This window comes from Scleropages formosus, chromosome 5, assembly GCF_900964775.1.
Source record: "Scleropages formosus chromosome 5, fSclFor1.1, whole genome shotgun sequence".
NCBI classification, from domain to species: Eukaryota; Metazoa; Chordata; class Actinopteri; order Osteoglossiformes; family Osteoglossidae; genus Scleropages; species Scleropages formosus.
The window spans coordinates 34,247,320-34,261,894 of NC_041810.1; the positions used below are offsets into that span (position 1 = coordinate 34,247,320).

The 14,575-nt window shown below is 44.1% G+C and overlaps 1 protein-coding gene across 1 annotated transcript in view; it reads right to left on the reverse strand.

The window, feature by feature from the left end:
• The window catches only part of LOC108932985 (BAI1-associated protein 3-like), a 131,374-nt gene that overhangs the window by 35,394 nt on the left and 81,405 nt on the right, over positions 1–14,575 (reverse strand). The window contains exons 5-14 of the mRNA XM_018749756.2: positions 7,308–7,415; positions 6,644–6,703; positions 5,922–5,988; positions 5,168–5,381; positions 4,815–4,859; positions 3,619–3,696; positions 3,360–3,465; positions 3,161–3,268; positions 2,934–3,026; positions 2,724–2,827 (exon numbers count right to left, since the gene is read on the reverse strand). Of these exons, the coding sequence (XP_018605272.2) occupies positions 2,724–2,827; positions 2,934–3,026; positions 3,161–3,268; positions 3,360–3,465; positions 3,619–3,696; positions 4,815–4,859; positions 5,168–5,381; positions 5,922–5,988; positions 6,644–6,703; positions 7,308–7,415 (983 nt within the window). The remainder of the gene's footprint in view (positions 1–2,723; positions 2,828–2,933; positions 3,027–3,160; positions 3,269–3,359; positions 3,466–3,618; positions 3,697–4,814; positions 4,860–5,167; positions 5,382–5,921; positions 5,989–6,643; positions 6,704–7,307; positions 7,416–14,575) is intronic.

Here is a 14,575-nt window from a genome sequence, read left to right on the forward strand (position 1 = left end):
TAAGAATCAAAATAAATTTGGATCTTTTAAGCGAACAACCATTTAAGATACACAAACTTTAAGTAAACTTAATTTTTCAATTTTTTCTTGCTCTGTGCATGTTGACTTTGGAGTCTGTGGAATGGTGACTAGCAGTTTCTCATCCATCTACTGATCCATTACCACTTTTCCAATGTTGGGCTATGGTGGTCTGGAGCACTGTGGAAGCATAAAGCATCAGCTAATCCATACCCTGGGCAAGATGCCAGTTCATAGCAGGGTATTCATTCACACACTCATTTGTCCATACATAGACATTGTTAGGGCAATTTAAAATCATCAATTCATTTGAAACACTTTTTCGGATTGTGGGAGGGGACTAAAGAACCCCAACATGACAGAGGGAGAATTATAACTGTAAATATATAAGATATTGTAGCAGACTGAAGCTCAGTCAAACCCTCATCTCCCTGACTGATGGCTCCACTGAAGAGAACTCAAAAGAACAATAATAAAGTGCACATGGAAAACTACTGAGGTCAGAAAGAATGGAGATAATTTTCAAAAAGTATGGTATGAAACATTTTTTGAAGTCCTGAGTGCTATTGGTCATTGTTTTTTTTTTGCTAGTTGTTTTTAATTGTTTCAACATCTGCAAAGCTTCTGGTCCGAACAGAATTTCAGGGCGAATTTTAAAAACATGAAGAGAGCAACTAGCTGCTGTCTTCACGGACATATTTAACACCTCCTTAAAAAGCTCAACTGTACCCACCTGTTTCAAAAACACCACCATTATCCGCGTTCCTAAGAAAAACAAAGTGAGCTGCCTTAATGACTATCGCCCAGTGGCACTGACCCCCATTGCAATGAAATGCTTTGAGAGGCTGGTGCTGGGACACATTAAGGACATCATCCCAGACGCTTTGGACCCACTGCAGTTTTGCCTACCACCACAACAGATCCACTGAAGATGCAATATCACACACCCTTCACACCACTCTGGCTCACCTAGACAATAAAAACTGCTACGCAAGGCTATTATTTGTGGACTATAGCTCGGAATTTAACACTGTCATCCCAACCAAGCTGATCCAGAAACTAGCTAGGGCTGGGACTGAGTGCCGCATTGTGCAATTGGATCCTGGATTTCCTCACCAACAGACCCCAGCATGTGCGAATTGGCAGAAATACCTCCTCCCCACTGATCCTCAACACTGGCACTCCACAGGGAAGCGTCCTGAGCCCGGTGCTGTATTCCTTGTTCACACATGACTGTGTGCAACACCATCATAAAGTTTGCTGATGGTTCCACCGTTGTGGGTCTGATCACCAAGAACGATGAGACGGCCAACAGAGAGGAGGTGAGGCTCCTGGCAGAGTGGTGCCAGGACAACAACCCATCTCTCAATGTCAGTAAAACCAAGGAGCTAGTGATTGACTTCAGGAAACAGGATACGGTCCATGCACCCATAGGAGGGGACATTGTAGAGAGGGTCAACAGCCTCAGATTCCTAGGGGTCACCCTCACTGTCAAACTCACGTGGACTGAGCACACAGCATCAACCAGCAAAAAGGCCCATCAACGCCTCCACTTCCTCAGGCGTCTGAAGAAAGCCAAGATGTCCATTACAATCCTCACCACTTTCTACAGGTGTGCTGTGGAGTCCGTCCTCACAGGGTGTATTACATCCTGGTATGGCAGCTGCTCCATACAGGACAAGAAAGCCCTACAGAGGGTGGTCAAAAAAGTTCAGGAAATCATCGGCACACAGCTACCAGCAGTCGAGGACACCTACACCACACTCTGCCTCAGAAAGACGATGCATATCATGAAAGATCATAGTCACCCCGCACTTGCACTCTTCTCTTCTCTGCCATCTACAAAGCAGCTCAAGTCTATTCGAACCCGCGCTGCTAGGTACAGAAACAGCTTTTACCCCAATGCAGTAAGAGTATACAACATTCACCAATGTAACTAGAGTTGGACTGCTCCACCCAAGTACATTGGTAAATTACACTATCACTTTAAGCATGCTCATTCCCACGTTCTGAGTTCTCTGGCTGTCTACTGGGATTATTGTTATTATTGTTACCGTTATTTATTTTTTTTGCTATTGCATTGCTCACTGTCATTGTCATTGTTCTGTTTTGTGCAGTATTTCTATTGTCTTTGTCCTTGTCCATAGTCTGTGGAGAAGCATTCAAAAAGAATTTCATGATACTTGTACATGGTACTTGTACCTATGACAATAAACTTGAAACTTAATTGTGATACTGGTCATTAAGTTTCTTGTTCTTTCATTCAAGAGCCAAAAGATTATTTGCTTTCTGTGAACTGTTTACATTGACTAATGGGTTTGAGTTTGTGTTAGTTTTATAAATGTGGGAAAAATTTCACTCTTTGCTACCTCATGCCTGGCCACTGCCCCGACTGAAAATAACTGCCTGTCTCACCTATTTATCAACTTAACTAAATTACATGTAAAACTGTTCAACTTGACACTCATTTGTTTTGTTTTGTTGGTGAGCTGTGTAAGCTGACCATTTTAAATCAGAGATGTCTGCATACAATAAAATTTTAATTAGAGGATATTAAGTAATAATGTGAGTTTTATTTTGTCAGAAATGCGATATATATGGTTTTTCATAGCAAGATTTCAATTGTCCATTATGCAGTTCGGTTCACGTTTAACAGTGAAAACAATTTCCCCGTAGAGATTTGCAGTAAACTCTTAATAACATACATTATAGCCTGCTGAAGTGGTGTCAGATCCAATTGCATGACATGATGGGAGAGCACAGTCCATGCAGGGAGAGAAACTTGCCCATCCCAGTTGTAATTTGCTGCCTGTTGAGAAAATGTATACATATTGTTAAACTGTCGCTATTATATCCTTTTAGTATGTACTGAAACTGGATTAGGAAAACTAAAACAAATGTGAACTACGGTTTACCTGGATCTCAGTATGTTCATACTCCAGAATCTGCCGTAAAATCTTCTCATGGATGGCCGTACACAGTTCTTTCTTACTTAATGTGGTGTCTCTCTGAATAAGGAAAGAAAACTATTTTAATATTAAGACTTCCCTAGATCTATGTTTTATAAAATGCATACGGTGACTTTTAATCAATACATATAATAAACCATAGTTTGCACTGGCCACCTGATCATTGTCAACACCTGAGTTGTAAAGAGCCTTAGGATGAGGTGGCACTCTCCCTGCACCTTGGAGGCTCTGGATCGGGGCTCCAGCTTGAACCATTTGTCAGACCCATTCACTGGAATGTCCTGGATCCAAAAACAGGAACGTTTTAACGTTCATTAAAATATATTCCACTGGCAGTCAGTTGCTTGTATTGCATTTTCAAAAAGTCCTCACATTAATGGGGATGTTGAGGCAGCCTAGGAAGTCATCTGTATTCTCTTCTGTTGCCGATGCTGCTGCACCATTGGCCCTGACGGATTTAGCAATTTGCTTAAAATATCTACAAAAAAGTAATAATGACGGTCTGAGAATCCACACTCACTTTTAATTCTACCACAATGATTAAACATGATCAGTAAGTTCGGGGAATCACTTTAATGAGATATAATTATTCCACTTTTTGCAAATACTCTTGTCAAGAAATAATTACTACCTGCCCATTCCCTTGAATCCACTGATTTCGTTGAGTTTCCTGCAGGCCTCGGCCACAGAAACATCATCATCATGATCCCTGGACAAACATGCAGTTTTTGGATCATCATTATCATCTGTGCTATTATATACAATGCAAGTGTCATTTCTCTTAATTGGAAGAATATTTAGTATTATAGCACGCCAGGCTGCGGCAAAAAGTGATATAAATCCTTATTTCAAAATAGTATTTTACAAGGACTGATTTTGTGGTGTAGAAGACAAACAGCAACATTCCTAGCTTTGCATAAAGTGTTCCTAACACACATAACTCAGACATGAATGCTGTGTAGATTTCATTTTGTTTGAATTTCTAAACTCATTTTAGCTCTAAATTAAAATCAACAAAAGGTTTAATAGTACAAATGCACAAATGCATCTCACAATTTTAACTCGTGAAGTTCTGTATAAAAACTGAATATAATGACCGTCATGAGCACCTCACCCACACCTGCCTCTCATCAAGGCGACACAGGATAAAAGGACCGAGATTCCACGCCTGTTTGCCGAGCCTCACTAGAGTGAGTGCTACTCCTGTGTGTCCAACAATTCCTGTCCTTCTGAAGTTCCTGATCTCCTGAACTTTGCTTCATCTTGTCGTTACGTCCCTTTGTCTGCCCCAAGAAACACCGAACGCACATCACCTGACCCATGCCTGTCCCTGACTGCTGCTCCACATCTTGCGCCTTGGCTTTGTCCATTAATAAACGGAACCCGTGATTGGATCCCATTCACCTCCTTCCCAGCTCCCATTATTCCAGCATGACAATGACATTTTAGTTAATATTTTTATAAGCTTTCAGTTGCATTAAAATTGAATTAAAAATAATTTAAAAATCACTGAAAACAAAAAACAAACTCCTGTCCCACCTCAGATGTTGACCAGTTCATCTCATCCATGACGTACCTGCAACTTTTCGACTTCATTATGCTCCCTTCTGTATCAGTGTTAATAATCTCTCCTTACTGGCACTATTAACACCAGCACTCACAAACACAAGATGCAAGTCTGGTCAATGCTGATGAAAGCTGAATTCTGTAGTTCCACAATATTACTCTAGGTTTACTTTGAGTGCTGAAGATGGGGGCTGGGCACAGATGTTGACATGTTGATCAAAGATGGTGCACAGTTGTTCAGTTCAAGTTGTCATATCTCACCAAATATCCAAATGTAGCAGATCACTGTAAACGTCATCAATCTCACTGCAAAAAATAAGTGGATATATAATCTAACAAGTCAATTTAGTATAAAAGTAATTTTTTGTAATACATCATCCACTATCCAGTAGCTTGTAAGTGACTTTTAAACAGGCTAAGAAAAATGTAATTCTTTAAGAAATTAAAATTTTAAATTACATCACAAATATGTAGCATTATTAGAGGGCAGATAATTAGTGCCAATCTTTTATTTAAAGCTCTAACTAACAGAAGTAATTGTATTTTATTGCAACCATAATGTTTTTGGGGATCTAGCTACTCATGACATTTAAAACCAATCCAGTATTACTCACAAAATAAAATGCTCATTCCAGACAGGATTGAGTGTCTGAGGTTTGACTTCTGTGACCTGAATGCACTTGGCTGCCAGCACCTCCCTGACACTGGGTCGCTTCTCAAGCTTGTCCTTCTTCTTGCGAAAACTGAACTTCCTCTCCTTCCTCTCCTCAATATCCCTGGGACTCTGTCCCAGCAAAATTCCAAGCATGCAGTAGGGGTCACTGTATCCTAAACGGTCCCAAGATACATAATATAACAATGTTTAACTTCTCTTTCCATTGCTCACTTACTTAACTTCAGCTTTATCAGATTTCGAGGGAAAATGAAAATGATTTCTTTAAGAACAAAATTCTGCAGTATTACCACTGAGATAATACAGTATGAAGCACAGACAACCTAATTTGTTTCCTCATTTGTAGAGGTTGGCATTTTCTTCTACATCTGTTGACCTTAATGAGGGATGCAACTAAGTCCAGTTCACATGAATTTTATTCATACATTTATGAAATATTCATTAACACAAAAAGCACGTTGACGCTGTCCCATCAGATAAATTCAAATGTCAGTTATCAGTCACCATATGGCATTACACACATAGCTGCAAGCTATGAGAGCAAAATGTCTCCATGCTCCTCTTACACTGTTGTTATAGATCAAATTGTTGACAGCTGATAATTTTCTTGTTTTACCATACTGGTATTCTTATGTTTATATAGTACATGCAGATAACCTAAGTTTTTCTGCTGGTAGATCCCTAAAACATCTCACCATTAGCATCTTTGGCCAGGAGATTTCTCCCTTTCATAACAGACACTCTCAATGAGAAACACGCTCTCTGTAATAAACACAGAACAGTAAGAAAGGATAAGACAAATCAGGGAATAATGACAGAACCATCATTTCTATCATAATTTCAATCTATGCCGAAAAAGACAGATGAAGCATTTATATAGCTGTATCTCCAATAAGGGTTAATTAGAATCTATTTGGACTGATCACTGAAATAGTTTCTAATAATTTCTCTGTGTCATAAATCTAACATGCATTTCTGCAATTTTAAATCAGACTTGCTGTGCCCATAAAAGTTAGCAACAGCAGTCACAGTATTTTCGTTCATTTGTCAGGCTTTTAAAACAGGATGATGGAGAGCAGGTGGGGTTTCTTTCAGCCTGACATTCACTGCACAAATAGTTACTTGTTACCACAAAAAGAAACTACTTCATATATGTCTTGCAGACTTTTTGAGCGTGTGAATAATAATAGTTGATGGCTTCATTATCCTTCATAGGGGACATTTGAACTTTTCTCTGTCAGTGTTTGAAAGAAACGAATGTCCAGCACAGAACAAAACTGCAAATAAGAACTCTTGATCATCTGGTAGCCCAAGAAACGATGAGTGTACACTCATGTAAAACAATAATCTGGACTGGCCCTATATATTATGAGGGAAAGGAGAAAACACAGAGAAACCAGCAGTGTGGAATCCTCACCTTTGATTCTTTCACTTTCTGCTGAATAATGTCCTTTTCTTCTACACCTATATCAAACACCTATGAGACCAAGAAAAAGAATTGTTCACTGCATAAGGATCATAAGCAAATGGACTGAACCACGTCCTTTTCATGAATAAAGTAGCTTACTCTTCATGTATCAGGGAACACAAAAATAATGTTGTCATTCCCAACACAACGAAAAGCCATGAAAAGAAAGAAAATTGCTATGTTCAACATCCGTGTGTCTGTAATCTACAGGTTGGGTGAGCAGCAGGCTGAAGAGCCATCTAAACATCTGAAGGCCTGCAGATGGCCCTCTGAACCCTGATGATAACTTTAGAGCTTACTTTATTCCTTCACGGTTTCTGAAACACATCTACACATTTCTCTAATGGCCCAAAATACCCAGTTTTTTATTTTGCTAGGCTCTTCTCATCTGTGTCCACACTAATGAGAACACAACGCCTGCAATCAGAACCAGATGCATTAAAGCATGCCTATTTTTTATTGTGTTTCAGAAATGTTTATTGTTACCCAGTGCACTGCTGTGAATAAATAACTTTGATTCTTTTAGGTTCTACTCAGAATACAATAAAAGAAAAGCTGCAGCCATTTCTTAAAGGGGAAGGCGAAGAAATCAGGTTAGAAAGAAAGCTGGTACCCTCTGTATATAACTGAATAGTTCTGCTTCATTGGTTACATGGTCCGGAGAGGGCATACCAGCCCTGTTCACCAGGGTGTAGACCACTTCTTCATACAAAAGATCCAGCTGGAAAAAATAAGGGTCACTGAAAACACACACACATAAAATACAGAAACATGCGGCAGAATAATCTCCTGGTATCTAAAAGTAATACAGTCCTGAAAATCTGTATTTCATTAAATACAATGGTACTTCTGGCCATTCTGCAGTCATTTTACTTACACAAATAGTATTTTGCTCTGCACAAACAATTAACCAGTCAGGAACAACTCATGGTAAGTACATTGATTTGGGGTGCTACACCAGGAGTGAGATTCAAACCTGGCCTTTCTGAATCCTTATACAAGTAAACAACAAATATGCAACTATTCACTTGCTTATTTAAATCAGCCAAAACAAAGCAGCATTTATAATATGAATATTCTTGCATAACGTAAATAAAGCTTCAATCTTACAATCAAATTTAACATAAAACTCTATGCAGTTCCTCTAATGTATAGTGCCTGTATTATTCACAAAGAGAAATACATATTCATTTTGTGGACTTTATTTTTCATATCATACTGTGTCAAATTATCAAAATGTTTCTATCTAAGCAATATCCAGTCTCACAGCTAATGCCTCTTTGATAGATACTAGATCCTGCAATTGATAAATGATTAGTAATAATGAAGAAATGAATAACAATAGGGAGGTGCAGTGGCATGGTGGGTTTGGCCTGTGTCTGCTCTCAGGCAGGTCTGGGGTTCGAGTCCAGCTTGGGGGACCTTGTGACGGACTGGTGACCTGTCCAGAGTATGTCCCCCTCTCCCCAGCCCTGCACCTTGTGTTGCTGGGTTAGGCTCAGGTTCACTGCGGGACAAGTGGTTTCGGACTGTGTGTGAATAGCAAGATAAAATTAAAAGATAAGCTAGATATAAACATTGTAGTGTAAGCATTGCCATACATAAAAAACTATTTATTTAAGCATTTGAATTAATATTATGTCACCTACTTTTCACATGGGAGCTAACTATTTTCTTTCAATAACAAGTACTGGTAATTTGACCCCTTCACAATAGGAATTTGCCAAACATGGTCATTTCACAGAACAAATTCATTTTTATGTTAGAAACAGGTGTATTTTCTTTCGCTTAAATATGAACTATAACATACATCCATAAAAACACTATCCTTATGACACACCCCATGGAAGTAGATCTAACCCAATAAAAGCATGAAAAGGCAAACCTGCACCTGATCACCATCAACAGGACACTATATCAGCTGAGTTTCTTAATAAGGTTGCAGACATTTCACACCAGAATTGTTACACAGGCTAAAGATTTTGGAAAACTGGAGACAGTCTTTATAAAATACAGCATCTAAAAAACCCACACAGACTCTTCGCTACCTTACATTAACATTTACATTTATTCATTTAGCTGATGCTTTTCTCCAAAGCAACATACATCTCCGAGATTTGTGCATTACATTAGAAGAAAGAGAGACATAGTTGCAGACGTGTTTCTTAAATAAAGTTAGTTTCTTTCAACTGTATGCATCAATGTTCATCACACAAGTAGCTGCATTTCTTCTGCTGCACGTTCTCATCCCTACTGTGTCCTCCGCTGCCACCTCCTCCTTCTTCTCTCACTGCTGATGACTTTGCTTTGTTTTTCAGAGACAAAGTCAATGCAATCATGAACAAGTTCTCAGCATCACCCTGCCCTGTTCGCGCTGAATTTCCCAGCGAAGACATGCTCTCCAAATTCCAGCCACTCCCACAGTCTGAAGTTTCCAACCTCTTGATATCACACAGACCCACTACCTTATTGGTAAGATCATCAACTCCTCACTCTCCTCTGGTTGCTTCCCATCTGCCTTCAAAACGGCTCTCATTTCACCTTGAAAAAAACCCTCTCTGGATCCTAATTTGGTCCAAAACTATAGGCCAGTTTCTCTCCTCCCCTTTCTGTCTAAAACTCTAGAATGAGCGGCCTGTGATAAACTTTCTGAATTCCTCACCCGGAACCATCTCCTTGATGGATATCAGTCTGGATTCAAAGTTGGTCACACCATGCAGACGGCATTCCTGGGATGTCTGATGCTCTCCAGGCAGGTACAGTCCCCTCCCTCTGCTCATCTTCCTCGATCTGTCTGCAGCATTCGACACTGTTGACCACCGGATTCTACTCTCCTCTCTTAGTCAGCTTTGGATCAAAGCAGCAGCACTAAGACGGTTTGAGTCCTACCTATCTGACGAATCCCATCAAGTGGTTTGGCGGAGCTCCCGTTCTTCTCCTCTGCCTCTCTCAACTAGTACCCCAAAGGGCTTGGTACTGGCTCCTCTGCCCTTCTCGATTTACACCTCCTCCCTTGGCCCTGTCATTGGCTCCCATGGATTCAAATACCACTGCTACACTCATGATACCCAGCCCTTCCTCTCCTTTCCACCTGGAACATCAGACATTTTTGCACGCACTGCTGCCTCCCTGTCAGCAAATCTCTGCATGGATGTTTGATCACCACCTAGAACTCAACCTCTCCAAAACAGAGATCCTACACCTCCAACCTGGTCTGTCTTCCTGTCATGATTTCTCGATCAAACGGGACAACTGATTCATTTTGCCTACCTTCTCAGCAGAGTCTGGGAGTGATGATTGACTCAAGTCTATCTTTCTCTCAGCACATCGAAGCTACAACCCAGACCTGCAGATACAACCTGCATAACATCTGTGGGATCCATCCTTACCTCATAACCGACTCTGCACAACTATTTGTCCAGGCCATTGTAACATCCCATCTTGACTACTGCCACTTCTCCTGTCTGACTTTCCTTCTATTACCATCAAACCTCTACAGCATATACAGAACGCTGCTGCCCAAGTTGTATTTGAATTGCTAAAGCGTTCACATGTATCTCCTCTACTTGTTTCTATGCACTGGCTTCCCATATCTGGCTGGATCAAATTTATGACCCTTGTTATGGCCTACAAATGCATCAGTAAAACTGCTCCCAGCTATCTAGAAGACTTGATCATTCGCTACACCCCAACCAAACTGCTATGCTCTTGCACATCTGGCCGCTTGGTGGTCCCATGCACGAAAGGTAAACCATGGAGGTTCTCAGTTCTGACTCCGTTGTGGTGGAACGACCTCCCCCCTCTTGCTCGGACAGCTGAATCTTTGTCCACATTTGAAGAGGGTCTTAAAAGTCATCTCTTCCAGACTCAGTTTGCCCATGATGTCTTAAGTTCAGGTAAGGTATAAATTGTTCATGATCGTACTCGGATCAATCCTTTATACAGCTACTCTTGCAATGTAAAGTAAATGTTTATATGCATCTCTCTAAAAAAAAAAAAACTAGTATGAAGGTGATTCAAAAACCCCTTATGAAGAAAAAATCAAGACTTTCGTTTACCCCGCCCGGTATGGGGTCACCGGGGCCCCACCCTGGAGCCAGGCCTGGGGGGGGGGGGCTCGCATGTGAGCGCCTGGTGGCCAGGTCTATGCCCACAGGGCCTGGCTGGGCTCAGCCCGAAGCCATGACATGGAGCTGCTCTTCGGTGGGCTCACCACCTGTTGGAGAGACCGTAAGGGGCCGGTGCATTGTGATTTGGGTGGTGGTCGGGGCCGAGTGCCCAGCCGACCGAAACCTCGGGCGCCAACTCTGGCTTTTGGGACTTGGAATGTCACCTCACTGGCGGGGAAGGAGCCTGAGCTGGTGCGGGAAGTTGAGAGATACCGTCTAGATATAGTCGGGCTCACTTCCACTCACAGCTTGGGTTCTGGAACCACTCTACTCGATCGAGGGTGGACTCTCCACTATTCTGGCGTTGCCCAGGGTGAGAGGCGGCGGGCGGGTGTGGGCTTATTAATAGCCCCCCAGTTCAGCCGCCATGTGTTGGAGTCTACCCCGGTGAATGAGAGGGTCATCTCCTTGCGCCTTCGGGTCAGGGAACGGTCTCTCACTGTCGTTTGTGCTTATGCGCCTAGTGGCAGTGTAGAGTACCCGGCCTTCTTGGAGTTCCTGGAGGGCGTGCTGGAAAGTGCTCCCACTGGGGACTCTGTTGTTCTACTGGGGGACTTTAACGCCCACGTGGGCAGCGACAGTGATACCTGGAGGGGCGTGATTGGGAGGAACGGCCTCCCTGATCTGAACCCGAGCGGTGAGTTGTTATTGGATTTCTGTGCTAGTCGCGGTTTATCCATAACGAACACCATGTTCATGCATAAGGGTGTCCATCAGTGCACTTGGCACCAGGACACCCTAGGTCGGAGGTCGATGATCGACTTTGTAGTCGTTTCTTCTGACCTTCGGCCATATGTCTTGGACACTCGGGTGAAGAGAGGGGCTGAGCTGTCAACTGATCACCACCTGGTGGTGAGTTGGATTCGATGGCGGGGGAAAAAGCTGGACAGACCTGGCAGGCCCAAACGCATAGTGAGGGTCTGTTGGGAACGTTTGGCGGAGGCCCCTGTCAGAGAGGTCTTCAACTCCTACCTCCGACAGAGCTTCAACCAGGTCCCGAGGGAGGTGGGGGACATCGAGTCTGAATGGACTATGTTCCGCGCCTCCATTGTCGGGGAGGCGATTCGGAGCTGCGGCCATAAGGTCTCCGGCGCCTGTCGCGGCGGCAATCCCCAAACACGGTGGTGGACACCGGAAGTAAGGGATGCTGTCAAGCTGAAGAAGGAGTTCTATAGGGCCTGGCTGGCTCATGGGACTCCTGAAGCAGCTGACGGGTACCGACGGGCCAAACGGAGCGCGGCTCTGGCAGTCGTCGCGGCAAAAACTCGGGCTTGGGAAGAGTTTGGTGAGGCCATGGAAGAAGACCTTCGGTCGGCCTCAAAGAGATTCTGGCAAACCGTCCGGCGACTCAGAAGGGAGAAGCAGTGTTCCGCCAACACTGTTTACAGTGGAAGTGGTTCGCTGCTGACCTCAACTGAGGATGTCCTCGGGCGGTGGAAGGAGTACTTTGAGGATCTCCTCAATCCCTCCGACACGCCTTCCGTAGAGGAAGCTGAGGCTGGGGACTTGGAGGGGGACTCGTCCATTACCCTGGCTGAAGTTGCTGAGGTAGTCAAAAAACTCCTCGGTGGCAAGGCTCCGGGGGTGGATGAGATCCGCCCCGAGTTTCTCAAGTCTCTGGATGTTGTGGGGCTGTCTTGGCTGACACGCCTCTGCAGCATCGCGTGGAGTTCAGGAACGGTGCCTCTGGACTGGCAGACCGGGGTGGTGGTCCCTCTTTTTAAGAAGGGGGACCAGAGATTGTGTTCCAACTACCAGGGGATCACACTCCTTAGCCTCCCTGGGAAAGTCTATGCCAGGGTACTGGAAAGGAGAATCCGACCGATGGTCGAACCTCGGATTCAGGAAGAACAATGCGGTTTTCGCCCTGGCCGTGGAACACTGGACCAGCTCTATACCCTCACTAGGGTGCTGGAGGGTTCATGGGAGTTTGCCCAACCAGTCCATATGTGTTTTGTGGACCTGGAGAAGGCATTCGACCGTGTCCCTCGTGGCATCCAATGGGAGGTACTTCGGGATTATGGGGTTCAGGGCTCGCTGCTACGGGCTGTTCGTTCCCTGTATGACCGGAGCAGGAGCTTGGTTTGCATTGCCGGCAGTAAGTCAGACCTGTTCCCGGTGCATGTTGGACTCCGCCAGGGCTGCCCTTTGTCACCGATTCTGTTCATTATCTTCATGGACAGAATTTCTAGGCGCAGCCAGGGAACGGAGGGTGTCTGTTTTGGTGGCCGCGAGATCTCGTCTCTGCTTTTTGTGGACGATGTGGTCCTGTTGGCTTCATCAAGTCAAGACTTGCAGCGTGCACTGGGGAGGTTTGCAGCCGAGTGCGAAGCGGCGGGGATGAGAATCAGCACCTCCAAATCCGAGGCCATGGTTCTCAGTTGGAAAAAGGTGGATTGCCCCCTCCGGGTTAGGGGGGAGTTGCTCCCTCAAGTGGAGGAGAAGGAGTTTGAGTATCTCGGGGTCTTGTTCACGAGTGAGGGAAAAATGGAGCGGCAGGTTGACAGACGGATCGGTGCGGCGTCCGCAGTAATGCGGTCATTGTACCGGTCTGTTGTGGTGAAGAGGGAGCTGAGTCGTAAGGCGAAGCTCTCAATTTACCGGTCGATCTACATTCCTACCCTCACCTATGGTCATGAACTCCGGATCATGACCGAAAGAATGAGATCACGGATACAAGCGGCAGAAATGAGCTTCCTCCGCAGAGTGGCTGGCCGCACCCTTAGGGATAGGGTGAGGAGCTCAGTCACCCGGGAGGAGCTCGGAGTAGAGCCGCTGCTCCTCCGCATCGAGAGGAGCCAGTTGAGGTGGCTCGGGCATCTGTTCCGGATGGCTCCTGGACGCCTCCCTGGGGAGGTGTTCCGGGCTTGTCCCACTGGGAGGAGGCCTCGGGGCAGACCCAGGACACGTTGGAGAGACTATGTCTCCCGGCTGGCCTGGGAACGCCTTGGGGTTCCCTCAGAGGAACTGGAGGAGGTGTGCGGGGAGAGGGAAGTCTGGAGGACTCTGCTCGGACTGCTGCCCCCGCGACTCGGCCCCGGATAAAAGCGTAGGAAGATGGATGGATGGATGGATGGATGAAGGTGATTAGGAATCGTTGATATTCTGGTAAAGTTTTATGCATCTACTTGTGTGATGACAATCGGTGCATATGGTGAAAGAAACAAATTGTACTTAAGAATCACACATCTGCAGCTATGTCTCGGTCCCCTAAGGTAATGCACAAATTGTATCTTCTATTAGATGTATATCGCTTTGGAGAAAAGCATCTGCTAAATGAATAAATGTAAATGTAATACCAGGACGAATGGTATATATCCCTGAAATCTGGATTTGTGAAATTCAGTATAATGGCAGAATGGTATACAGTATAAAATTATGCTTTCATTTAATGAAAGCAGATACTGGGGATTATTTCCTGTCCATAGAATTCAAACAATAGTGAAGTTCATGTTAAAGGATGTGGGTTTAAATCTGGCTCAGTCTGTGTACAGTTTGCATGTTATCCCCATATTAGCTTTGGTGACACAGTGGGACAGTGGATAGCACTGCTGCCTCACAGTTCGCTGGCTATGGGTTCAGACATGGCTGTAAATCCTGACACAGTCTTTGTGCAGTTTGCATTTTTTCCTCATGTTCATTTCGATTTGCTTGTTTCCTCCCAGAGTCCAAAGTCGTGTTTTGGTGAACTGTTGACTCCTAATTAACCGTA